Genomic DNA, 27,640 nt, shown 5'->3' with positions numbered 1-27,640 from the left:
GCACAGTGGTCTTTAAACTTAGCATGAAAATAACATTTCATAACTGTTTGGACGTGGTCTGTACCTCCTGTGTGCTGGTTCAGTTCTCCTCTGTCCTTCTACACTAAACTGGACATCTCTGTAGTGTTTTTCCTGCCAGAGCTGCTGTTTTAAGGTTGGTGAATCTTTTAAATTTAACCGCGTGTCGTTCGTATTGGTGTTTGAACTGATACGGTTATAATTTATTTTTACTCTGTAAAGTTAAAAATGAAAGTAGTGAAGTAAAAGTATCTCATTAAAAATGAACTCAAGTAACAGTAAAAGTACTGTGATTTAATTCTACTCAGAGAAGTTCAGTTACAGGGAAAACTCTACTCAATTACAGCAACAAGAGTAAATGTAATTCATTACTTACACCTCTGGAATTTTCCATCCATACCTAAACAGAAACATATATAAAGTTTAGTACATGAATAAATCCAGTATCATAGACGCTTGTGTGACAAATGCAGTGTAGCTGATGTTAATCCATGAAAACTCTGCTGGCCCAGTCTTGTTAAGGTTTGATTTTAGAGACACTCTAATGTGACTGAATGTGCTCCAACTGGTTTTCTCTTTCTGAGGAAAAGCAAGTTCCAGCTAGTTTATGATTCAGTCTGAACTCCAGTAGAGGAGCTGAGTGTGTGATATAATAAACTGATGGACTGTGAGAACCTACAGATGGTATTATCATATATGAGCTGATGAGTGTCTCTGCTGTAGGACTGGAGATCCTGATAAAGACGGAGCTGAACTTTTCTAACTGAAGACTCTGAAAGACTCTGAACTCCAACCTCAGAAACAGGTAACTGTATTATTTCTGCTTTTACTGCTTGTGAATTTGACCCTCAGAGTGAAACAGACTCTCAGTGTGACCTGGCGTTAGAGAAGAAAAGTTGTTCAAATGTTTGTTAGGAATATGAACAGGTTTACTTGAGTGATTTAAAATGGTGCTTTGTGTCAAGCTACGCATGAAAATAGCCATTTCTTCATCACTTCAGTGTGTAACTCATGACTCTGTGTCTTCAAGCTAATGACCAAAACAATGCTGAGCACCTTAAAGTCCCACTCAGAGATCACTGCAGCTGCTTCAGGCTGCTTATCATTAGATCTAAAGTAGACTTTCAGATAACAGAGAACACAGATAGCAGTGAAGCCCACAACTAACTGAGGCAGTGTCTCTCTCTCTCTCTCTCTGTCTCTCTCTCTCTCTCTCTCTCTCTCTCTCTCTCTGTGTGTCTCTGTTTCTCTGTCTGTCTCTCTCTGTCTCTTACTGTGTCTCTCTCTGTCTCTTTCTGTGTCTCTTTCTCTCTCTCTCTCTCTCTCTCTCTCTCTCTCTCTCTCTCTCTCTCTCTCTGTGTCTCTGTTTCTCTGTCTGTCACTCTCTGTCTCTTTCTGTGTCTCTCTCTGTCTCTTTCTGTGTCTCTCTCTTTCTCTCTCTCTCTCGGTGTCTCTGTTTCTCTCTGTCTCTGTTTCTCTGTCTGTCTCTCTCTGTCTCTTTCTGTGTCTCTCTCTCTCTCTGTCTGTCTCTCTCTGTGTGTCTCTGTTTCTCTCTCTGTCTCTCTCTGTCTCTGTCTGTCTTTCTCTCTCTCTGTCTCTCTCTCTGTGTCTCTGTTTCTCTCTGTCTGTCTCTCTCTCTGTGTCTCTGTTTCTCTCTCTCTCTGTCTCTCTCGCTGTCTCTCCTTCTCTCTGTGTCTCTGTTTCTCTGTCTGTCTGTCTCTCTCTGTGTCTCTTTCTCTCTCTCTCTCTCTGTCTGTCTCTCTCCCTCTGTGTGTGTCTCTCTCTCTGTGTGTCTTTCTCTTTCTCTCTGTCTCTCCCTGTCTCTCTGTCTCTCTGTGTGTGTGTCTCTCTCTCTGTCTCTCTCTGTGTGTCTCTCTCTCTCTCTCTCTGTGTCTCTCTCTCTCTGTGTCTCTCTCCCTCTCTGTCTCTCTCTCTCTCTCTCTCTCTCTCTCTCTGTGTCTCTCCCTGTCTCTCTCTCTCTGTGTCTCTCCCTGTCTCTCTGTCTCTCTCTCTCTGTGTCTCTCCCTGTCTCTCTCTCTACACCTAATAGTTACACCTTAGGTAAACTATGACCCTGTGAGGTCTGTATCATTTTATTCACACACACACACACACATTTCTAAGCCGCCTCTCCCTCAGGGTCGTGGGGTCATTTTAATCAACTAAAGTGATTTTATTGTTTCTGTCATGTCCTGCTTGTGTGCATCATCACTGGAATTTATTTGGCACAGACACACACACACACACACACACACACACACACACACACACACTTCCTAGAGCCTGTTTTTCCAGCTGTTTGTATTAACTGCTTTTGCAGAAACCTCACTCCTCCTCCAATGCAGAAACCCCTAGTGGTAGAAAAGTGGAGTCAAAAGTAAACCTATTAGTAAAGCTGCGCTTTGCTATATCTGCTACTAAATTATCTAGCGCATCATATCTGCTGCACAGTGGTCTTTAAACTTAGCATGAAAATAACATTTCATAACATGTAAAAATAAATAAAAATAAATAGAAAAAATAATAAGCAGAAACTAGAAACCGCTAAGAATTCTGGGTACATTCTCTTTAGCAGTCATACATGTCAGTAAATCACTGTTTAACCAAAATTGCAGTTTAAAATGGAAATATATTTTAATATGCTATTTTAATAACAGCTCTTGGGTGTAAACTGGACCATGAGATCTTAATTTCGTTCCACCTCATGTACCATGTGATGCGAATGACAATAAAATCTCCTTGAATCCTTGAATCCTTGAATATAGATATAAAACCTCTACCAATATTTTTTCTTTAGCTGTGGTACAGTAATTGTGTAGTATTTAATAGGTAAATATCGAGTACATTCCATTTTCTAGTATGTTGCATGTCCGTAGTGTGTGGAAGGTATGTACTGCAGTATTTACCCAGAATTTAATGGCAAGTAAATATGGAGTGTTTACAAGTAATGCTTGGTGCAAACTTAGCAAATCTATAAGTTATCTTATCTTATAATAGATTTATAATCTTATAAATCTATAAGCAAATATATAAGTGTGCACTAAGTAATGTCAGAAAGACCAGCTACATTTCCCCATTCAATTCTCAGAAGCTTCACTGTAGTGAGAAGTTACACTGTAGTGAGGAATCTAAACCTTCCTGATACCAGGGGACTCAGTTGGTGTGTTCCAATCGGAAGGCAGCTGTCTAAGTAGGCAGTGTTCTAATGCAGCATTTGCGCTCCCGATACGAATGCTGTCCCATTTGGAGATGAGGAAGAGGAGCGGCTGTCTGAGGGGCCGAGGTAGAGGAGCGGGTGTCTGAGGGGCCGAGGAAGAGGAGCGGTCACAGGGAGAAAACTGCGCTGAGTGACCGAAAGCAGCTGGACTTGCCAAGTGGATTTTGGGGGTAAACACAGTGGGAGCAGCGCTACAGACTGACGTTCTCCCTGGATGATGAAAATGCTTTAACAGGTGTAGAAGCTCAGAAATGAAAGGTTTTTTTAATAAACACTGCAGATGCTTATTTTAGCTGCTCCGCTTGACTTGTACTGCTTTACTTACCACAGTGGTGAATGTTGAAGGCTAAACTTCAGACTAGGAGCTCATAAATCAGATGAGAATGTATAAAATATGCATATTAGCTGCTTAACAGACTGCATGGGATTCCTTTTTCCCCTTTTTCTCAGTGCATTTTGTATAAAATTACACGCAACATTACTGTTTATCCTGTGTGCCAGAAATAAAGCAGGTTTATTAAGGTGGATGAGGACGGAATTAATTGATTTATAAACAGGATGATCTGTATCTGCTGCTGAGTCAAGTAACTTATATAACACTAGATATGACTCCTTAAATCAGCCTCTTACAAATACAAATACAAAATCTCCACAGCAGTTTCGATGCAGGAAAACGGCTGCTGTGGATTCAGAGCCGTCCTTTCACACTGAGATGATCCACCTTTAGTCTAAGGGGAGTGTAAAGTAAGGAGCGGCTGTGAGTAAACAGATAAAACATGAACAGTGCAGTGAACGTTATGATATATGATGGCTCTGAAGCGCTGTCCCGAATGCGATGTCCACTAAGGTTCCTTTTCGGTTAAAAGGCAATAAGAGAGCCGCCTTTAAAGGTAGTGACTAGTGAAGCAGCTGCCTTCAGAATGGAACACACTAATTCTGTTGTCTGGACAAGTGAAGTTTATTCGTTGTACGCACAAGTAACAGACACCCAGCCAGCCCGTAAGACATTGGACTGACACAGTTATATAGCTGGACTGATACCAACATTAGACCCAGCTCATACAGGACAAGTACCAGCTGTGACAAACATGACCATGTAGGGGTAAACACAAAATAGGCAGCCTAACATACAACTTCAGCACATTCACACAGATACACAATGTATAACACAGATAAAAGCTCACAACAATAAATTCCTTCATTCCCCCTTTAGAACATACTGTAAAATGTAAGTTCTCCCAAGCTTAAACAATCTATCCTTTCCTCTTCCAGAGAAAACATGGCTAGTATTTCCTTCTTTCTTCACGTCCTAAACACTTTCCCTTCAGTCGTCATACAGGCAGATTGGGAAGATTAAGTAATTCCATGATTATAAGGAACATTAAGCAGAGTAATTTGAGGTAAAGGTAAAAAAAAAAGTTGCCAAAAATCTTATCCAAAGATCCCTCCGGAGCAGGATTTGAAATGCTGACGAATTGCTGACTAAGTCATTTTTAAACACTCTTTCCATCATTCATATCACGTCAGGTTACTGTCGTACTGTAAGATCAACATCCCTACCTGGTCAATAACATAATGCTTGTATAGCTGCTCTAGTATCTGAAATGGCCCTAACCCTAACCCTAACCACACACTTGCCCAACCCTTGCTTATTACAGCATTGGTGAAAGACAACCCACCCTCTTTCTATACTTTCTGACCATGTAATCTGTCAATAATCAGCATAAAACAAAAGCGAAGGCGTCCACGTCTGCCTTTCATGAGCTACGTTAGCCGAGATGGCTAGTGACAATAGCTAAAGGAGTGTCATTTTAGAGACCAGAGGTACCATGTGCTGAACATGATAAACACAAATATGACACTTTACTTGGTAAAACAGATTGAACTGGCATGTTTTAAATATTTTAGGTCTGCTGCTTTTAGTTTTACAGTTAGCTCACCTGAACGTATATGAAGATGCATGTTTTAATTAGAGATAGCTGCGCTGTGCTCAAATATGACTGCTGTCTGCTACTGACTGTTCTTTACGTACATTTGTCAGGCAGATTCACCACAGCATACAGCACAGCCAGCGCCCCCTGCTGGCTGAGATGACATGCAACAGACTACATTAAACGTACAACTGGGTAGATGGACAATCTAATGAAAATGATACTCCTGTCTTTTTTTTAAATAAATATATACCACACATGCACCATGTAAGTGCTGCATATTTACCATTAAAATGTGAGTAAGTACTGCTATACATGTGTGGTGATTTTGTTTAAATTACTATGTAACTTAAAGTATGTACCAGAAAGTATGTACCAGAAAAATACTTGTATACTATATATTTACTTATTAAATATTGTTTGTTTACCATACCATAAAATAAAATGCTACCAAATTTTAGTCCCTTGAAATTAGCATCAGCCATAAAGATGATCTGTTAAGATCTAAACATGACAAACCTGTATGTACTAATGAGTAAACACATATTTGGGAGATAGTTTAGTTAGACTTCAGATACTTATGATATAAATGTGTGAATAAAATGTGCTCCAGCTGGTTTTATTTTTAAATAAAAAAGAAAGTTGTAAATAGATTATCATTATAAACATTAGAGATCCTAAGTGTAATATATTGAACTAAACTTACTTTTTTGACTCAGTCATGTTTTAACGCATTAAAGAAATGCAACATGATTGAGAAGTCAAGCACCATTTGCTCAAAAGTTGGTTGTTTCTATTAATAAAGAGTTTGTGGAAGTTCTTCAGTCTACAGGCTTGTTATTCAGCGTCAGTCTGAAGAGCCTGAGCAGCACATTATTTAGTGTTTTCTTTTAATAAAAATAAATATATATATATATATTAATATAGAACCATTCTCAATCTCCATGACAAATTCATGAAAAATAATATGTTCACAGTGTCTATTTAACAGAGGCAGAGCCGGCAGGGGAATGGTTGCCCCAGTTCCTACTCCTGAGATGTCCTATGGACATTGCTAAAAGTTAAAAAATCATAGTAATAAAATAGATATTTCTGACAGATTTCTGGTATTAATACAGCTACAGTAATGTAAATGATATTATACGTTTTATTGTATTGCTTTTGGATTTAAGGTACAGTAGAAATCAAATGGCTGTGTTATGAGGAAACCATGCTCTCATGCCATAATTCACATAAATTAAGCACAAATAAACAAGGAGCTCTCTCAGTGCTGGTTTCACTTACTCACTTTTTGTCAACCACAAACTTCAGCTTCAGCCTCCAATCAGCCTCCAAAATATCAGTGGTGTTCTTTCTCCGTGGTGTGCTTAGTTAAAAAGTCCACTTGGTCAGGGAGCTTACAGTACATCGCACATCTTCATGTATGGTTCTAAAAGGATGTGTAGCTGTCAAAAGGCTGTACTGAGAAAAGGAAATAGATGTAAAAGAATAAGAAATAAACAGAATCATGCAAAGAAGCTGCTGATGTTCTCAGACTAATGGACTGACCCACCCGGAGTTCAGAACTCAACATCACTGAATGAATTTGAAACTACTTGGATCAAGAGAAGCAGAAAACGCAAACTGCTTCTAAGACTGAACTTTGATGATGTGGAAAAATCCTGAAAGGATGTCTCCTGGAAAGAACAGAAGCTGTAATAAAGTTAAAGGGTGAAGCAGTTTGACGTGTATTTGAGGCTTCTGTGTGATTTTCTGTTAAATGTGTGATTTCTGCTTTTTTCTGATGCTGAACAATTAGTAACTTTTTCTTATTGAATGGTGGTCTCTGACATTTGAACAGTACCATTCATGCCATTTTGAGATTTCTTTGTATCAACTACATGAAAATTAACATATAAAAAGTGTGTTAAAGTGGCATAAATGGATAGCTGAAATTCTATTCAATCTGTGTTTTAGGGATGAAGTTCCTCTTTGTGATGCTTCTGCTTTTCTCTGCCTTTTTGGAGTCTGAGTCAGGTATGTGCACTACTGCGTAAAAGGCTTTATGTATGTTTGTGTGTTCACATGCATGTGTGTGAAAGAGGTTCTAGAGTCTCTATTATTCCACCCATAGCATATTTAGAATGGATTCTCTTCAATTTAAGTTAATAAACATTTTATCTATGGTTGCATGCATGTAAAATACAGGTAATGGAGACCAGGATTCATTTGCATATCTTCAGTTTTATAAATAATGAGATGGGAAAAATACAATTAATTTTTATCCTTTCCTGTAGCCTACAAACAAACAAACTGATATGTGGATGTCTGTTCTAGATTATTAATGCACTACAAAAGAATCACATTATTAAGTTAAAATCATGATGTTCAGACCCATAGACCCACATTCAAGGCCTTCATCAGATGCTTTTACTATGCTGAAACGGTTTAGTGCTCATCAAATAATGTGGGAATAACGAGGAAGCAATATAAATGTTTTGTATATGTAATATATTTACATACATGTTATGTAAATGTTTTTTTATCGCCTTATTATATTATTATACGTCATGTTTGCTCTTCATTGCAGAGAACTTTAAAGTAGTTGGTCCAGCTGCTCCTCTTGTTGCTGAAGCTGGTGAAGACCTCGTTCTGCCTTGTTCTGTCAAACCGAGCATCAGTGTTGTGGGTATGAGAGTAGAGTGGTTTAGACTGCATCAGACAGACAGTGTAGTGCATGTCTATGATGGTTATGAAGACAGTAATGAATACCAGATGGAGTCTTACAGAGGAAGAACGGCTTTATTTAAAGAAGAGCTACAAAAAGGAAACACCTCACTAAAACTCTCAGCTTTGCGACTTTCTGATGAAGGAGCTTACAAGTGTTACATTGAATCCATATCCTGGAGTGATGATGTGACTGTTTATGTTGAAGTTAAAGGTAAGAACATATTTTCAGTGTGACATCATTATGAATTGTTAATTCGTAATAAAAGTATTAATTCATCTGTATATGAACTTTAAGCCAACAAGTGATGCCAGCACAGACTGTACCTTAATGACTTAAAGGAATGGTTTGGGAAAAAGGTTACACAGTTTTCCTCACACTGATACTCCCTAAAGCCCAGGCTTATATACTGTAGCCTAATTGTCTTCTGATAGAACACAGGTGTAAACAGTCAGAACTCAGGAGGCCTGAGAGCGCTGATAGGAGTGCAAGCTGGAGTCCAAAGTCACATGATCTCCCAGTGTACACTGGGAGTTGGAGTCTGTGTCCTTCACAAAAGGAGCCGAATGTGTGACACTACGCTTTATTCCTGACTGTGCAAAGTATAGTCCAAGTGACCAATGCCAAGCTCCATCACATTTTCTCAGCCTTTCTTTCCTCTAATCAGTACTTAGCAACTGTTACTATCCACTATTGCCTCAGACCTTCTGTTCTTCTTAAGTGTTTGAGTTGAAGCTCCAGCTGTGGTTAAGAGATGTACCTGTGGGACCTGTAAAAGTGAGATCCACCCTCTCTCACTTACTGCTGGTGGCACTACTCTGCTGCACTCTTTGGTTTCCCTAAATGGCTTCTCTTTCATTTGAAAGGACAGAAAAGAAAATTCCAGTAAAGTTATAGATGGAGGGGGTCTGTGTGTTTGTTAATAAGTGGTTTGAGAGACTGTGTGAAATCCACATTTAGAGCTTGTATGTGCAAGTTTTAGACCCTTTCATCTTCCTCAAGATTTTAGGAGCATTTTATTGTGTATTGTTTACCTTCTGCCAGATGGAAGTGCTACATTTCATGATAGCTGACTGTCCATCTAAGCAACTACAATGCTGCCTGGAAGCCCCAAGCTTTATTGTGGGTGATTTTAATCATTGTAATCTGTCTGGCTCTTCGTGAATATTATCAATACGTTGATGATTGTACTTGTGGCAGTAAAGTTTTAGATAAGTGTTAGGGGGATATTAAGGAAGCCTATAAGGCAAAAGTTAGCCCACCCTTGTCTAATTTGGATTACAATACGATTTGTCTTTTTCTGTCCTATAAGCCCATTCTTAAATGCTACACAGGCTACATACATTTCTGTCATGGCAATGTGGTTATTTCTGTAATCCCAGTCATGATGACCCAACACTGCACATTTTTGTGTTTTGTTTCATCGAACACACTTAATTCAACTCATTAAGTTAATACTGTACACCTCGTTGTACAGTAGGGAAAATAAAATGTACAAAGGGTCATCAGTACAATCCTCTGCTGTGTTGTGTTGTTTTAACTCATCTCAGCTGATTTTGACTCAGTTATGTCTTTTTTGTGCCAAATATTGTGCCTGTGCTAAGCAGACACAGGCTTCTATATTGGGGGTGTTTCAGCATTTTGTTTATATCAGGGGTAGCCCTAAAGGACAAGACCGGGATGCAGGATTTTTAACTCAAAAAAAGCCGATTCCACTTGTTTAATAGTTGGTTTGCTGATCAAGCTGATCAAGGGACCTCCTGCGTTGTTGGAATGAAAACCTGTCACACTGGCCCTTTGTGGATAAGATCAGACACCCCAGGTTTATGTGAATGCAGATTTCAGGTTGATGTACATTTTCTTGCTGTTGCTTTTGTATGACTAGAGGTTGTATGTATTGGAGGGTGATGTCTGCTCTGCTGTGAGGAACAGGAAATAGCCTTATGTTATAATATTTGTTATGTTATAATATTTAATATTTTAATAATTGTTGGACATTGCTTCTTTAGTTTAGAGCTGGAGCAACAAGGCTAATATTGTTAACAAACAGTAGAATAAATATTAGTAGTCAACCATTACCACACTAACACACACACACACACACACACACACACATCTTCTAAGCCGCTTAGCCTTCAGGTAGCGGGGGTGCTGGAGCCTATCCCAGCTGTCATCAGGCGGAAGGCAGGATATACCCTGGACAGGTCGCCAGTCCATCGCAGGGCAGACAGACAGACATTCACTCACACCTAGGGGCAATTTAGCATGTCCAGTTGGCCTGATTGCAGGTCTTTGGACTGTGGGAGGAAACCGGAGGAAACCCATGGAGACATGGGGAGAACATGCAAACTCAATAATTCCCAGATCTTTTCTACTGATACATCCCTAGCACTTTTCTCAACCCACTCAAACCACACATAGTTCTTCATTAAGGTTGTGCAGACAGATTTGTGTGGTTTATGATAACATGGCGAATTCAACAGGTAGCCACAAGTGAAGTTTTGGGATGTGGTTTCAGTGTCTACTGAATTCAATTGTTTTTAGTAACATGTGACTTGTAGCTCTAGTGCTAAAGTAAAAAAAGTAACACTAAGACACCAAACAGGACTTGGGTGATAGGCTGCATCTGTGAGAAAATAATAAGTGGGAAACTGTGTAAATGTGATTTTTCACCAAACCATTCATTTAAGTGTAAAATGAAATTACTTCTATGTTACAAACATGTAATGTGAGACAATGTCAGAGTTGTAAAAGTATTGGTATGGTGTCAAAATCTCAAAAAGTAAAAAGAAGTAGCTGATCACGTTCTACATGTCAGACTAGTGAATCTGCCATGTCTGAACCACTTTTAACAAACTCTGCATGTGTTGTTTTGATTAATGTGAGATACTGGAAGAAGAATTAGCATAGATGCAAGCAGTTCCGGGAAAATACTCAAATAAAAAAAACTAAATTAGCAGGAAATCAAAAACAAAAATCTCTTTGCCATTGAAAATACATCAAATTCTTTAAAGTTTAAATGAAAATGAATATAAAGCATGTTTTTTTCTCTTGTAGAAGTACAAATCTAAAATGTGTAGTAACAAATTAGTTAAGTATTCTCTTAATGTTACTACTAAGTAACCAGACTCAAAGTAAACTTAATTTTTGTTGCAGGTAGTCAGTGCTTAATTATGAAATTATCCTTAAAATATTACAAGTACATCTTGACATTTGATGTTCTACAAGTTGTAATATTTGATCTGTTTTGTGTTTCAGGAAAAGGTTTTCATGCTTGGAAGATTGCCATCATCTGCATTTCAGTTTTTGCCATTACATTAATTGCCTTTACAGGTTACATCTTGAAAGGTAATTTTTTGAATTACTTTTAATTTAATTTTTAAAATGAAGTTGTTCATATGTTTATTATGTGCATGTAAATGAAAGATAATGATGGGCCAATAATTAGCAGTAAACATGTGTTCATATTTTCATGGCTCCTTGGTTCCTCTGTAAAGAGTGTTCAAGTTCAAATGGTCTTGAACTTAGCTGATATACTGAAAATAGCATTCACTAAGACACCGAAAAGGTGCGTTTATTATTCAAATTGAAACATTATTCAAATGTGTTTGCAAATGAAAAAATGTGTTACATCAACACATTTCTTGTCAAAACAAGCAAACTAGAAAAAAGCTATTGTGTTGATATAACAACAATATATTGTGTTTCTGAGAATTTCAAAATTTCAAAAATGTGTAGCCTGCTTTCTAATTAATGCCTAAAGTATTTGCATTAAAGTTTGCTATGCCTCCACCTTGGCCACTTAGTTAGGGGGCTGTGTACATAATTGTAGCCTGTGGATGTTGCTTTATTTAGAGGACAGTATTCTTCAGGTTTTTAACCATGTTTCTGTGAGGCATAGAGCATCAAAATCATGGTGAGTAATAAGTTCATAAACAGCAGTATTTTTAGATGAAATGGACCTTATATTTAACAATCCTAGTTTTAGACCAAATGTGCTGCCATTGTGAATTGGTTGGACTGACATTGATTAGATTGGTAGAAGAAACTCTTCAAGGTTTTCTTATGTGGCATCTCAAGGCAGCTGGCAGATGGACGTTTTAGCGTGTCTGTCTGCTGCATGGCCTTGGCCCTGGTCAGTGACTGATTTCTCTGTACTACTGCAATGTTATGCATTTTAAGAACATGACTGCTTTCCTGGCATTCCCGATACTAGTGTGTTGTGAAGCACACATTACTGGACAGTGTTTACACTATATTCTAAGTGTGTTAGGATGATCTACAAATATTACAACATCATTATTTGAAAAATTCCCATCCCAGACATTGAACACATATCGCTTTTCACCAGCAATCAGACTCTTGATTGTAGTTTGAGTTAAACTGCATATTATGTAGCCACTGAAAACCAAGTGGTCCATAACAGAAAGATGTTCAGGTTCAGTGTAGCATGCTTACATTAAATAAAGTTCATTAACAAGTCTAAGAGATGTAGAAGGTGTGTGAGAGCATTGAACACACATATGTCCAGAGAAGAGGGGCTCTGGGACCAGGCCTGAGAACATGCACTGCAGTCATGCTGCTGAAAGATATCTAAGACCATCTTTGGTACTGTAACAAAGGAGACAGATAGAATAAAGATAGTTTGTTAAAGAAATCATACCTGATACTTTGGCAGGGATTAAAACTGACACAGACACTAAGAGCACAGAAGGCATACATTAAGAAAACAACAGGGGAATACAAGTTATACAGTCACAGCCATCATAAAAGATTAGAATTAGAATAAGAATATAACTTTATTGTCCTGTTTTTTTATAAGAATACATTTAGAATACTTACAAATTTAAAATCTGTATACTTTCTTTAAAAACACCATCAATGTTTGTTTATTAAATATTAAAATCAACATATTGTGTTAAATGGTACGCAGCCTTGGTGCTGAAGTACAGCTGCTCTCTACATTTTAGTGTTCTCGTGCTGTCCTTGCACAGTTTGTTCCTCCTAAAGCCTGAGTAGACTGATATATCAATCTGATCAGCCAGTTATTAATCTCTGCGTTACTCAGTTCCTTTCACAGATGATGGAACTAAACAGTCTCCTCAATAGTGAACATGTTGTCTCAGCCTGCTCTAATTGTAATATTGCTGTCAACCGTCCTATCTTTGGTCAACTATAGCTCAGTAAAACACATAAGATGACACATTTTATCAACCATAAAGCGAATTCTCTTCATATTTGAGATGCAGTGAAACTTCATCCACTTTATTGTTTTAGCATTTGATAAAATGATGACTGGGAAAGGATGTTGGCTTCCATGCACCTTTAGCCAGTTTCTAATTCTTCCTTGGGCATATTGTCTCTTTACTATTTACTGCTTGCTGGTAGCCACAGGAGAAAATCACCATCTGTAGCCCCAGACTGTTTTTGTTTTTCCTTAAAGAAAGTCCAGGGAATAAGTGATAGTGAGGAGCTGCTTAGCCAATTCTCCACATGACTTGGCATTTTTAGAGTTGCTGGTAGGGTGCTAAATAGAAGGGGTCCTGGGGGATCCGACATCCCCAATTAACCTCAGGGATCCCCTGAATGTCTCAAATTCAACATTCTAGGGGGTCCCTGAAAATTAAAATGTTATGCTGTCCCTTAGGGAAAAATGTAAATTCAGGAAAAGTTATTGTTCAGCTGCTTCACCCACCAACAGCAAGCTTGTCCTTAATATTCTTAACAAACCTGAGCTGCAGCACTGGTCTACCCCAGGGTGGCATTTTAGCAGATTGGTCCATTCAGTTGGTCCTTCATAATCTAGAAGGATCACTACACCTGGAATATCTCTAAAAAACTTTATAATATGCTGCAGCATGTTTGCAAAACCGGCACAATTTCCCAAGAGTTTGTTACTCATTTTTCAAAAGAAGACGAAAGAGGAGATGTGTAAGATCTCAGTTAAAGTTTGGAAAAGACAATTTCCAGAAAAAGAATTGTTCATCCAAACCTTTCATTGCCATTGAAGCTAGCATCAGCACCAATATGGTGAGTGAGGTAGGAACCAGTCAACTTGGGACCTCCTGAATACCAGGGAGTATTTTGCACACTGGTTGCCGCAATCCCTTTGAGGTATCGAAATTAGTAAACATAAACATACCAGAACAGGAATTAAGTAAAACAATGAAACCATAAAATCACATAAGCTACAAAACCAACAATAAGACAATTAAAAATTGAAAATTAACATTAAAAACACTACTGACAGGGTCATGCAGCAAAGCTGTGCCACTGGAAGTAAGGACAAACATACAAATGTCACAAGACAGAGGTGAGCTCAAAGTTCACAAGATGGGAGGTGAGGGAAAAATCATGAGGGAAAAATCACAGACACTCATTTTTACATTTGTTGTAGTGACAGTTCCCAAATTCATCAGAAGCACATAGCAAATGAATATTGATGAATGAGTTTTTTAATAGAAGTAATTCTCTATACTGTTCACTTCAAGATATACCTAGAAATGATATATTCAAACCGTTTCTGCCACTGGACGATGGTAGTGTCTAAAGGCTTTCCATCGTTTCTAATTTCAGATAAATCGTCAAAAAAGCAACTTTCTCCTGCACAGTGCTCAGTCATAACCTACACACGTCTCCAGTCAGAGCATGTGAGGAAAGAGTTGGACCTGAAGAGATACAACACATCAGAGGAGGGATACAGGAGATTCATCCCAGCTATCTCACACTACAGAAAGGCAAAGTGAGTGTTTGATATAAATATTATAAAGCTAATATTAATACTGTGTTATGACTTAATAATGTGTATAACATGTTAAAAAAGTGTGGGAAGTCTAAGGAAACAGGAAAAGAGAAGTCAAACTTATCATGGAGCTTCTATGGTCTGCTGTTAGATTTATGATTAACTCTTGACAAATTACTTAAAAACATTGCATACCTTAGACATTATGCTTTCATTAAGTAATACATATTTTCTCTGTTGTGTTAAAATCAGAATCAGTATTCTAAAAACACTACCACATGAGGACAGTCCACTGGGACTATTCTTCCTGCTTTACTGTTCTGTCTCATAGATATAATAACTCATAGGTATCAAAAACTCATAGGTATAATTTCTTTTGCTTTTCATTGAACATTGACTTGCAGTTATGTAGTTTCTTTTCCAGCAGTGCTGGATAAGGCCAAAAGTCATAAATAAATAAATAAATAAATACATTCAATAAAATATTTAACTGATAAATTTCACTGAAAACACTAAAGTATGACTGAGCATGTGTAACTGGTAAAAAAACAGTGTTGAGGTTTAGTTTAGCATTATTTTACAATAAATGACAGAGAAGTGTAGCTCATCTTATATTGCATTAGAACAAGATAGATTATTTATTGAATATCATTGATGTCTTTACTGATGTTTTTAATACCATTGAGGGAAGCAATCGCATACTTATAAATCTGTGGTTGTTTATAATGAATATTTTGTTCTTCTGGGAGCCTCAAGCCTCAATTTTGTTGTTATGAGAAAATATATTCAGTTGTAACGTGTAAATTTCTATTTTGTATGTTCACCAGTTTAATTTTGATAGATCACCATTTACTTGATTTAAATGAAAGATACGTTATGTAATAGTAAAAGAAACAGCAGTAAACACTGTGTACTATATAACGGTTAACCTTGGTTAATTGAGAACAGTCATGAACATCTTCTGTGGATTAAGAAGCAGGAAACTATTCTGTGAGTTCTTGCTTTATAAGATTCTCTGCAGCCCAGGGAAGTCTTCAAGCAGATAATCACCATTAAGCAAGTAGGAGAAAATAAAGGAGGAACCAATGAAATGTGTCTCAAAGCCTCATCTGTCCAGTACAAGAAAGAAAAAATTACATGGAATGACACCATTTCATTTTATTGTTCAGAAAATTCCAAATAAAAACCACAGTTTATAAATCTTTATATATTTTACTTTCTTTTCTTCCCCAAATGTAGATTTGCTGGATGTAATCTCACAGCACAGTCCCTTGAAACTTTACAGCTCTACAAACAGAAAACTCCTCCCTGAGAGAGCTGGACATCAGTAACAATGATCTGCATGATTCAGGAGTGGAGCTGCTGTCTGCTGGACTGAAGAGCTCACACTGTAAACTGGAGATACTCCGGTCAGAATGTTACATAAAATTTATAATAATTGTAAGGTGAATAATAATAATAAAGATGAGAAGAACATAGTTCTTTACCAGGACTATGAAAATATCCAACTAATGTAGTATTATGCACTTATTCTGCCTTTGCAGACTTGCTATGTGTAAACTATGTGCTATGTGAGACCCTCCTCAGTAAAGAATCTCAGATCTTCATGGTCCTAGATCCCTTTTGCTTCTCCTCTTCACAGCTTTTCAGTAGGGTTTTGGTCAGATGACTGGGGTGGCCATGTCAAAAGCTCAATTCTGTGAAATATTTTTGTGTATATTTGAAGTAATGTTTTGTATGTTTTGTATAACTGTCTTGCTGGAAGGTCCAACCACAATTATTTGCAACTTTTTTTCATATATTCTTTCACTTCGTGGATTCACTGATATCATATGTCCTCACACTCTTCCCAGGGTTTTGGAGGGAAAAGCAGCCACAAAATATAGATATTTGACCTTTCTTAACAGAGGAAATGTTTTTAGTGTATTTTTAAGCCATTGCCCAATTATTAGCTAACTAGGCACTTTATAGTTCTATAATATCAGAATGTTGTCCATGTCTTTGATGATCTACCACCCAAAAATACCTGCTCAGTATAGTTCCTGTAGGGGTCTTGACCACTGATTCATGGGGTAATGGGCGGTTTACCAGTTATGCATGCATAAATAAATGAACTACAGTCTGTAACTGTAGAACATTTGTATTTGTTGTATTTGTTCTCCCTTTGCAGACTAGCTTTGTGTAATCTTGGGAAATATACATGTAACACTCTGGGATTAACACTGCAAGCAGAAACCTGGTCCCTAAAAGAGCTGGACCTCAGTAAGAATAATCTACAGGATTCAGGAATGGAGGACCTTTCCCAGGGACTGAAGAGTCCACTCTGTGAACTGGAGATATTCAGGTCAGAATCACAAAGGAGCTATTTTATTCCAGCATAACAGAAATATGCAACTCATGTTTATACAGTATTTTGTAAAATTAAGAAACCACTCTTTCATTTATTTGATTTCCAGGCTAAAGAGCCATAAAGTGCAACTTTTTCATTTTTCAGCATAAGCAGAAAGCAGGAAATAACACAAAATTACAAAAAAAGCCTTCAACACTAAATATTAAATTCGTCCAGCGTTTAATTTGTCCAGTCTTTACTTTTGTTCAGCTTTTTCTAGATTAATTATTCCTTCATTACAGTCTCCAACATTTAAGTTAAAGTTGTATACTCCAAACAAAATATTCCCAAAGGAGTCATTGACAATGTGTGCACCTTCAAAGAGACCAAAGGAAAAATCTATTACATATAAAGTTACTTTATCTATTTGTTTATTGATTTGTTGTTAAGTCCATTAAAAGCTTAGGTATTTTGAGTGGTCCTTTCAAGATGAAATAAACACTCAACAGTAACATATCGATGATGTAGTAGCAGTGTACTAGCAGTAGTAGACTTTTAATTATCTTAATAAATAAAATGTGTTTATAATTAGCTGTTTTTCACTTTATTTGGAATGTCCAACTTCATATTTGTAGACATTGAGGTGAAAGGTCACTGAACATGTAACAAGTATAATACAGACCCCTTGACCTCCTCAACAAGCTGTTATAGACACATTGCTGACACCATTCTGTAACTGGATCTTAATGGGATTAGGTTTTGGTTAGAGTTAGGCTTAGGATCAGGGAAGGTTAAGAGTTAGGATTAAGCTTTGGATTTAGGGTTAAAGTTAGGGTTAGGATTAGGGCTAGCATTAGGGTTAGGTTTTGGGTAATGTTGGGTAACGTTTGGATGTAACATCTTAACAATGCATCTACTAAATAAAAGTCAACAGTACATCTTCAGGATATTTATTTCACTGATGTGTTGTTGATGTGTTACTGATAATCTGTTGAAAGTTTTTAATCATCTACAAAGGACCTCTCAAAAAAATGTTACCAAAGCTGAATGTTTTGCCAATTTGGGCTTGGCCCGTTTTTTTGCCCAAGAGTGTACATTTGCATCTTATATGATTTTTCAATAAAGGAGAAAAAAAATAATAAGGAAATAAAAATCTTCTTAATTGATAGCTTTTAGCACACTGACAAAGCAGAACAGCACTGCGAGAAGCAGGTGTTTTACTTTAGTTCTAGCATAATTTAACTTTTAACTGGCTAACTGTATTTAACCAAAATAACCCTCTGTTTTAATTTCTTGTAAATCAAAACTGTCCATGCAACTGCTGTGGCTGAGTTTCAGATAAGTTACAGGATGTGCTACATGATACAATATAAATTCATTTTAGATTCATGTCCCATTCAGGCAAGTGAAGTGGCATAAAAGTTTAAACGTAGCCTAATGTCACAATGCAGAGTAGCAGATTCTTATTTCAGCAGCAGGGATTACCAACTGAACACTTTCTGATCACATTTAGGTTTGTTATGAACAGAATTAGTGCACATAATTGGCCAGTGAGTTTGATAAAATGGCCAAGGAGCACAGCAATAGTGTAGGTGTACATAATAAACCAGCAACAAAGTATTTATGGATCTGTAAGTTAATTAATTATAATTATTTTAAACATGCACAATTGTGTATGTTTTTACATTGAAAGGGTTAACTTTGCTCTAACTCTGCTCTAAGCAGACTTTGCAGCAAGCATAGCTACTGTCCTTGGCAGTTTTGCACAAACAACTTGCTCCTCTTATCGGGACAACATTCTGTCCAGAACCATTTGTTCTCTTTCGTAGGTAAGATTATCGTACACAGAGCAGAAGCCCCCCTCCTTTGGGCAGTTCCGGTGGTCCGTGAGTGTCAGCTTAGCATTTCATGACTGTTAGACAACTTATTTGGGTCCACCCTGTTTGCTTGTACGCAACAGGGCAGGACGTGTTTGTATAAAAGAAGGAGTGCCCTTCTTTCTTTGTGCAGAAGACTTAATAAACTCTTTGATTGATTAAGAGAGTGGTTCTGTCTTCCTGCACCGAGCGCGCTCACTGCACTGAGGCTTTCCACAGGACAGGTGATCCACTCTCTGGTTCCTCTTCATGAACGGACCAAAAACGGCCGGTCCTTTCATACATTTATGAAAGTGCTTATAGATTCCCATGTCTGGTAAATTATCTATAACTGAAAATCATTTCATCAGTTCTGCAAAGACGTTAACTATTCTGTCTTTTACTACCCTAAGTAATAGGAATATAAACTAGATTGGAGATGTGCTCTCTTTCTCAGTCAAAGTATTTCTGAGTGATTCCATGTTTTCTGACTGCACTGTGTTCTCAAATGTAGTTACTCTCTCTTGACAGATTAGACATGTGTGGTTTCACTCTGGAGTCTTGCAAATCTCTCATATCAGCCCTACAAACAAAAATCACCACCCTGACAGAGCTCAACCTTAGTAGCAATGAGCTGCAGGATTCAGCAATGGAGCTGCTCTCTGCTGGGCTCAAGACTGGAAAATGTAAACTGGAGATACTCAGGTCAGTGTTACTGTCATTTTACTCTGGAAGGATACTCATAAGATGAGTTAATATGTTAATATGACTTTATTTATAAATATTACCTGACATGTTTTAGTGAAATAATGAAAAAATGGTCAGAAAATGAACTATTGCTGCATGTTTGTCAAGAGTACAGAGATGTTTCATCTTAAGAAAAATACAGTTAGATGGTGGTGTTGATCACATGAATTGTTTATTCAAGGCTTTAATTTAAAGCAGATCAATCACAAATTGAGAAATACTAAATTTCCAGGTAAAGAGACATGTATAGTTTAATCACATTTATGCAAAAGTATCAGAGCTGTTAAAGAGTGACGATGCCGACATGTCAGTCAAGCGAACCGAAACTAAATACCGGACGTTTGTGATTTTCCGCCCGAACATTTTTTAAGTCTCAAAAATAATATACGTTAATTAAATTAATTATTTTCAAAAGCTGAGCCGCATCAGAGGGATCAAAGCCGCGGGTTGCCGACCCCTGGCCAAGTGATCTGACCATAGGATCTGACACTTCTCTTGATCTGACATGCGCAGGTTTCACTGTAACCAACACCAAGGCCGAGCCTACTAGCCATTAAGCCAGTCAGAAACAGGGGGGGGCGGGACTTGCTTTGACCAAACAAATTGATAGATTCAGTAGGAAATCCCGGGAAATACATGTGCAAATTTTTTTAAACTCAGCCATGGAACACAACTATATTAAGCCTATATTAAGCCTATATTAAGGGGAAAATGGAACTGAATAGTAATTTTAGGGCTGTAGTATTATTTATGAGTTTGTTGCACTGTAACTGTTTCAAAATATTTAAAATAAATGCTGCATAGTTTGCTATTATATTTTTAAAAGAAATGAATGTGTCCTTGTTCATGTCATTTAGTCAATGGTTAGGCTACTAATCAATTCCTAGTTTACTTTGGAGTATTGTTATTGCCACCTGCTGACCGTTCTTGGTATGGCTGTAGTATCTGTAGTCTCCTATGCTATAGAAGCAATAAGGTATGTGACTAGTTAAAACAGGTAGGATTCCTGAACAGGCCAGCTAGTCCCAAGAGTTCTGGTAATCTGCACAAGCTTCTGAAATATAGGCTTATATTGGGTTTGTTTATCTCATGTCTGAATGTTGTTCATGTATTTCAACAAAATTCAACACAATCTATCATTGAAGGGACTAATTCAAAAGCAGAAATTCTGACAGTAATGAAGATCAGGGTTATACATAGACGTATATCTGCGCCCAGGGGCCAACAAGTTATGTGTTAAGTGTGTCGCATACATAGCACCCCCACCCTGCTCACCTCCCGAGCAGAGAAAAAAAGTTCAGGCCCAGGAATTTTTCCCACTATCACCCCTGGTAAAGTCACAGAACTCGTTAATTAACTGTCATTGAAAATTGTCTACTGACAGTTCCAGAGTGTAATGGGCATCATGAAGTAGCTAAGGATCTAAAAATAAAACAGATGCCTACACATTTGGGGAATGCTATAACATGGTAGACTCCCACGGTCTGAAATGCCATTAAGAAAAGGCAGTTAGGGAAAACTGGAACTCAAGTCTGGAAGAGTTATCAGAAAGACATCTTGCCTGAAGCCTTATTATCACATTCTAATGTATGCAAGACAACATTTAAATAAACCAGACGCCTTTACTTATTACAGCAATAAGATGCAATTTTAAGATGCTTTCACACCGAACACTGAATGTCAGTTGGAGCTCAATGAAGAGCACAAACACAAAGCCCACTGCAGCAGACACGCAGGGTCACTTTTAAAAATTTTGTGCAATGCACTTCAGCCAATACTTTCACCGTGGCCAATAGGAGATCAGCAGGTGTGTCTGGTGGTCCCTCTCAACACTTGGAAGGGTAGATTTATCAGAGAACACTGCCCACTTTGCGAGCGCTGTGCACACCATGAGTGCTGTGAAGGGGTTCTGAGTTCTAATGGAGTTGTGGTGCAGTTGGTTCTCTTCCTTGTTCACTTTAACAGAACTCAGTTCGGTTCTTTTAAAATGAACTTTATGTGAAAATACTGACACTTAATTTCATGCACTGAAGCTAATTCATCATTTATACTTGAATTTCTGCTTGATTCCATTCATACAAAAGTTTTATCAGACACAGAGGTGTTTGTATGTCACTAAATCAGCATTTTTACACAACTTTGATGAATGAGGGCCATAATATGTACACATTTGAAGTGAATATATGTACTGGAAATATATTATCTATATATTTTCACATATAGCACACCACATAGGCATCATAACCAAGGAGAAGGTTCTGGAGGTTATTGAAGATGTTTAAGGCAAAATAAAACATCTCTGGACTAATTTCTTTTTCTATAACTTAATATATCAATCCTACTAAACTAAAATGTGCAAGAGAATTCGTCAGGGTGTATCCAAGATTGATTCAAATACCTTTTATTGTTATAATTAAGTGTCCTCGTTTGAGCGTGTTGTAAAATCTGTGCTTGTTCTTTCTTTATAGACTAGCTCTGTGTAATCTTGGAGGAAAGGAAACGTTTGAAAATATTGGATCACTTTTAAAACAGGATAACTCCTCCCTCAAAGAGCTGGATCTCAGTAATAATGACCTGCAAGATTCAGGAATGAAGCTGTTATCTGATGGATTGAACAGTTCCCACTGTAAACTGGAAATACTCAGGTCAGTGTTTCTGTCAGTTCATTCCTGAATTATAAAGACTTAGCAGCGTTATTCAGTATGTTTTTTTATATAAAAAAGATGACATTTCAACTGAATTTTACTGTGAATAGCAAATTGGTCACATAGTACAGATAAGTAACAGTTATTTACTGCTAGAGTAGAAAGAAACTGAATTCTAGAAGAAGACTTGAATCAAGACTTGGACAGGATTCATTTAACCTATTATTCATGTCTGTGTTGAAGAGTGCTGTAGTGGAGGTTGCTACACAGATATCTTATATTGAATTACAAATCTCTCAGATGATTTTGAATTTTATTTCATTTGTAATTACAAAGCAATAGGCCCAACAACAGTTATACGTACCAGGAGACTACACTAGTACAGATTTATATATGTTTAATTTGGTCCGTTTATGAACAAATACTTGTGTCTCTTTAAATGTTTTTATTCTAAACAACTTTGTGAATCTTTGACATTCATTATTAAAATCTGATGATCTACATTCATTCAGAGATACAAGATTAACATTTCAGACCAAATCAAACACTATATTTTATTTATATTTAAAATGAAAAACAATACCAACATAAGCACTTAGGTTCTGAAACTGGCTTACTTTGCTGCAGATCATTGCTGGAAGACAAGATGGTGCCGTGACAGGCAGCCACAGTGTTTTGATGTGTCATGTGTTTGTGTGTTTTGCTTGCTAATTTGCACATGGAGTCACAGTTTGGCTAATTTTCAACTGGTATGAACATCTGTACATTTGGGGCTTAACACAAATGAAATTTTTTAATTAATTTTATATTTCCGCACGACATTGAGGGAGAAGCGGCTTAGAAAATGTGTATGTGTGTGTATTATACTTGCGGAGATTCTTCAGAGTTACTCATTGGGAGATCACCAGCCATCCTCCTGCAGCAAAGAGAAGGAGAAGGAGAGCAGGAGATATGCAAGATACATGACAACACACTCACGTGACTTCAGAGACATGGCTTTCGAACTCGTGGTTCCAAACATATTTCTCTCCAACATGCACTTATTTAACAACAAAATGGGCAAATTGACTGCTGGTAAAAATAACAAGGGACCTTTCAACATTTGCTTCAGCGAGAGGTGGTTGAATGAAATTACTCTTGACATCGTAGTGGAGCTGCCCACCTTTTCACTGTACAGAGTGGACCACAATCCAGTTACAAAACCAAAGGTGGAGGACTATGTTTTTGCATTAACCACAGGTGGTGGTTTTCTGGCCAGAACATACTCTCCTGAACTGGAAGCTCTTACTCTCAGTTGCAAGCCATTCTACTCAACTTATGAACTCTATAATTCTGGTTTACTCTTTATTTCTGGGTTTATACCCCACCATACCCGCTAAATTATGCACTCAACAAAGCAATCAAAATTGCCAAACAAAAAAACTCCAGCAAATTTCAGATACCTCACTCCCACTTGCTCTGACCTCCACAACAACTGTGACCCTTCCCCACCACTTCCCACCACCATCACTGAACACCAGGTCAGTTGTGTTCTCAGGAAGTAGATCAGGAAAGCTGCTTGCCCTGGTGGTGTCTCACCTACAACACTTAGTCACAGATTTTTGTGACCATATTTTGGACCCTCTCTACCTCACTGCTGGTGCTCCCCCTTATAATCTCTCTCAATGACTGTATTTTTAACACTGACTCTATAAAACATATTAAGTTTGCAGAATACACCAGCATGATTGGTTTCATCTCCAACGACCCATTAATTGGGAGAAAGTAACATGGCTGGGTGCAGAGCTAACAACTGGAGCTAAGTCCAAAAAAGGGGAGTGACCACTGATTTCAGAACGAAACCTACTCACTCCCTACATCAGAAATACATGGCTCCACAGTTAGCAAACCATAATCTTACAGGTTTCTGGGCATTACCATTCAGCAGGCTCTTAAATGGGAAATACACAGAATTGCAGTTATGAAGAAGGCCCAGCAGTGCAGTTTCCTGGGACAGCTCAAGAAATCTGGACCACCTCAAGTACTGCTGGTCAAGTTCTACACTGCCATAATAGAATCCATTGTCAGATCCTTGCTCTCCTTGGTCAGTTCTGCATCTTTGCACACCAAGCATAAGCTATAGCAACAGTGTGATGTGCAGAGAAAATCACTGGCTGTCAGCTCCACACCCTTAAAGACATTTACTCATCTAGGATGAGGAAGAGGGCAGGAAAATCATGTTAATCAGTTCTGAGGGTTAATAAAAACGACTTGTTTTGGCAGGAAAAAAAAAAGGTGCAGAAAGTTTGAAAAGAATGTAAATGTCAAAAAAAACACCCTTGTTTGTCACATGACTAAAACAACTGGATGCTGTTCTTTATATTGAGATCTTCTATTCTTGCCAGAGAATGTCCTTGAGTATGCTTTTATATTTTTTTTAATTGTGTGCGACTATGTGTTTTAGTATTTTTTGTTAAGTTCTGTTTGACACCAAAGTGAATCATCTCTCTCATTCATTCATTCATTCATTCATTCATTCATTCATTCATTTTCCATGGCGCTTCTCCCTCAGGGTCGCAGGTCATCTCTCTCAGTCTTTTGTTTTTTTATTCTTTTTTCTCTCTGCAGATTATCTGGTTGTATGATTACAGTGGAAGGTTGTTCCTCTCTGGCTTCAGCTTTGCGTTCAAACTCCTCACACCTGAAGGAACTGGATCTGACCTACAATCACCCAGGAGAGTCAGGAGTGAAGCTGCTCTCTGCTAGACGAGAGGATCCACTATGCTTACTGAGCAAACTCGGGTATGAATAATTGTGTTTAGTAGTGTGTGTGTGTGTGTGTGTGTGTGTGTGTGTGCGCGGTGGAATCAAAATGATTGAACTATGAAGGAAGTATTTATCTGCTTGTTTTCTATTTCTGACAAAGTTCTGCAACATATTGATCCTAGTCTATGTGGGCTATATTGTCTGTAAATGCGGGTCATTCTTCTAGACTGCAGCTGACTCTCCTAGACCGCTCTTATTCACCTAGACCACTGTTAATCTCTTTGACTGTTCTAGACTGTGCTCATGCGCCTAGCATGGTCTTCCTCTCCTTCAATGCAGCTTACTCTGTTACTGTTCTCTCACTCCTAGACTGTGCTCACTCTCTGCTCTCACTCTCCTAATCTACAGTAACTCTTCCAGACTGGTCTAACTCTCCTAGACTGCTGTCACTCTCCTATACTGTGCTCACTCTCTGCTCTCACTCTCCTAATCTACAGTAACTCTTCCAGACTGGTCTAACTCTCCTAGACTGCTGTCACTCTCCTAGACTGTGCTCACTCTCTGCTCTCACTCTCCTAATCTACAGTAACTCTTCCAGACTGGTCTAACTCTCCTAGACTGCTGTCACTCTCCTAGACTGTGCTCACTCTCTGCTCTCACTCTCCTAATCTACAGTAACTCTTCCAGACTGGTCTAACTCTCCTAGACTGCTGTCACTCTCCTAGACTGTGCTCACTCTCTGCTCTCACTCTCCTAATCTACAGTAACTCTTCCAGACTGGTCTAACTCTCCTAGACTGCTGTCACTCTCCTAGACTGTGCTCACTCTCTGCTCTCACTCTCCTAATCTACAGTAACTCTTCCAGACTGGTCTAACTCTCCTAGACTGCTGTCACTCTCCTAGACTGTGCTCACTCTCTGCTCTTACTCTCCTAATCTACAGTAACTCTTCCAGACTGGTCTAACTCTCCTAGACTGCTGTCACTCTCCTAGACTGTGCTCACTCTCTGCTCTCACTCTCCTAATCTACAGTAACTCTTCCAGACTGGTCTAACTCTCCTAGACTGCTGTCACTCTCCTAGACTGTGCTCACTCTCTGCTCTTACTCTCCTAATCTACAGTAACTCTTCCAGACTGGTCTAACTCTCCTAGACTGCTGTCACTCTCCTAGACTGTGCTCACTCTCTGCTCTTACTCTCCTAATCTACAGTAACTCTTCCAGACTGGTCTAACTCTCCTAGACTGCTGTCACTCTCCTAGACTGTGCTCACTCTCTGCTCTTACTCTCCTAATCTACAGTAACTCTTCCAGACTGGTCTAACTCTCCTAGACTGCTGTCACTCTCCTAGACTGTGCTCACTCTCTGCTCTTACTCTCCTAATCTACAGTAACTCTTCCAGACTGGTCTAACTCTCCTAGACTGCTGTCACTCTCCTAGACTGTGCTCACTCTCTGCTCTCACTCTCCTAATCTACAGTAACTCTTCCAGACTGGTCTAACTCTCCTAGACTGCTGTCACTCTCCTAGACTGTGCTCACTCTCTGCTCTTACTCTCCTAATCTACAGTAACTCTTCCAGACTGGTCTAACTCTCCTAGACTGCTGTCACTCTCCTAGATTGCGCTCTCTCTGCTCTCACTCTCCTAATCTACAGTAACTCTTCCAGACTGGTCTAACTCTCCTAGACTGTGCTCACTCTCTGCTCTCACTCTCCTAATCAACAGTAACTCTTCCAGAGTGCAGCAGCTCGCAGTGCAGAAACAACTTAAGTATTTGTAAAGAGTCTAAAGTGCTAAAATCCTTGTGTATTGGCGCAGTTCAGTTGTTTGGTGTGGACCTGAATGAGTGCAGTGTTTGTATATCAAAACTGAACTAAAGATGAAGTTGGACAGCACCTTCCAGCTGAAATGGAGATTCTGATTGGCTCTGCCACACAGTTTTACTCTACCTGCTCATGCAGATTAGAGCTTCACGCAGTTTAGGGAAAGTGGAGGTTTTTATGTGCATCCTGAACTCTAAAAGTAGTGGGGCATCACTGCAGTACTTTGAAAAGTGGTGGGTCAAATGCCCGCTTGTGGTTGCATTTGTCAAATGCCCACCAGTTGGCTGCTAAGTAAGTGTGTGTGTGTGTGTGTGTGTGTGTGTGTGTGTGTGTGTGTGTGTGTGTGTGAGTGGGTGATGTATGTAGGGTGGGTGGTGTCTATGGAATCTGCAAAGTGTGTGTTGGGCAGGTTTGGGATAGCTACTGAAAAATTTGTAGTTAGCTACTTTGTAGCTTCTTTCCCAAACTTTGTAGCAGCTACAATTTAGCTACTTTTCCAGAAAGAGTAGAGGCTACTTTTTAGCTCCTTTCAAATCATGATTGTCAGAATGTTTGTGAATCTTCACCCGACACACCAAACAGGCCCAACTGTGAACAAGACACTGCATTTAATCCTGTACTGGAAAGAAACGTACAATTGAAAAGCTGCAAATACACAAAAAGATCACCAAAGGTGTGATATTCAACAAAATAATAGACTGAGTAAAAACCTGGAATGATAGACTAAGTAAAGTCAATCATTCCAGGATTCCAAGAACAAAAATCAACCAAAATAACAGAATATAAACGAGTTTTTTTCCAATTTAAACAATTCAGCAAGATGTGTACAGACATGACATTCAGAGTCTTTGTAAAACTTCAGCAACACTTTAGTCCCATAATT

General features: G+C 38.3%; 1 protein-coding gene across 2 annotated transcripts in view; it reads left to right on the top strand.

Annotated features, from left to right (window-relative positions):
- The window catches only part of LOC108414402 (ribonuclease inhibitor-like), a 51,568-nt gene that overhangs the window by 3,515 nt on the left and 20,413 nt on the right, over nucleotides 1-27,640 (top strand). For both annotated transcript variants that reach the window (XM_037543606.1, XM_037543607.1), the window contains exons 2-11: nucleotides 742-823; nucleotides 7,123-7,182; nucleotides 7,736-8,086; nucleotides 11,132-11,221; nucleotides 14,450-14,615; nucleotides 15,855-16,024; nucleotides 16,786-16,959; nucleotides 19,332-19,505; nucleotides 22,016-22,192; nucleotides 24,800-24,973. In XM_037543606.1, coding sequence (XP_037399503.1) covers nucleotides 16,904-16,959; nucleotides 19,332-19,505; nucleotides 22,016-22,192; nucleotides 24,800-24,973 — 581 coding nt within the window. In that variant the 5' untranslated portion in view covers nucleotides 742-823; nucleotides 7,123-7,182; nucleotides 7,736-8,086; ... (2 more) ...; nucleotides 15,855-16,024; nucleotides 16,786-16,903. The remainder of the gene's footprint in view (nucleotides 1-741; nucleotides 824-7,122; nucleotides 7,183-7,735; nucleotides 8,087-11,131; nucleotides 11,222-14,449; nucleotides 14,616-15,854; nucleotides 16,025-16,785; nucleotides 16,960-19,331; nucleotides 19,506-22,015; nucleotides 22,193-24,799; nucleotides 24,974-27,640) is intronic.

Source organism: Pygocentrus nattereri, chromosome 12 (assembly GCF_015220715.1).
Source record: "Pygocentrus nattereri isolate fPygNat1 chromosome 12, fPygNat1.pri, whole genome shotgun sequence".
NCBI lineage: Eukaryota > Metazoa > Chordata > Actinopteri > Characiformes > Serrasalmidae > Pygocentrus > Pygocentrus nattereri.
The sequence above is the reverse complement of the archived record's forward strand: the minus strand, read 5'-3'. Positions and strand labels throughout refer to the sequence as shown.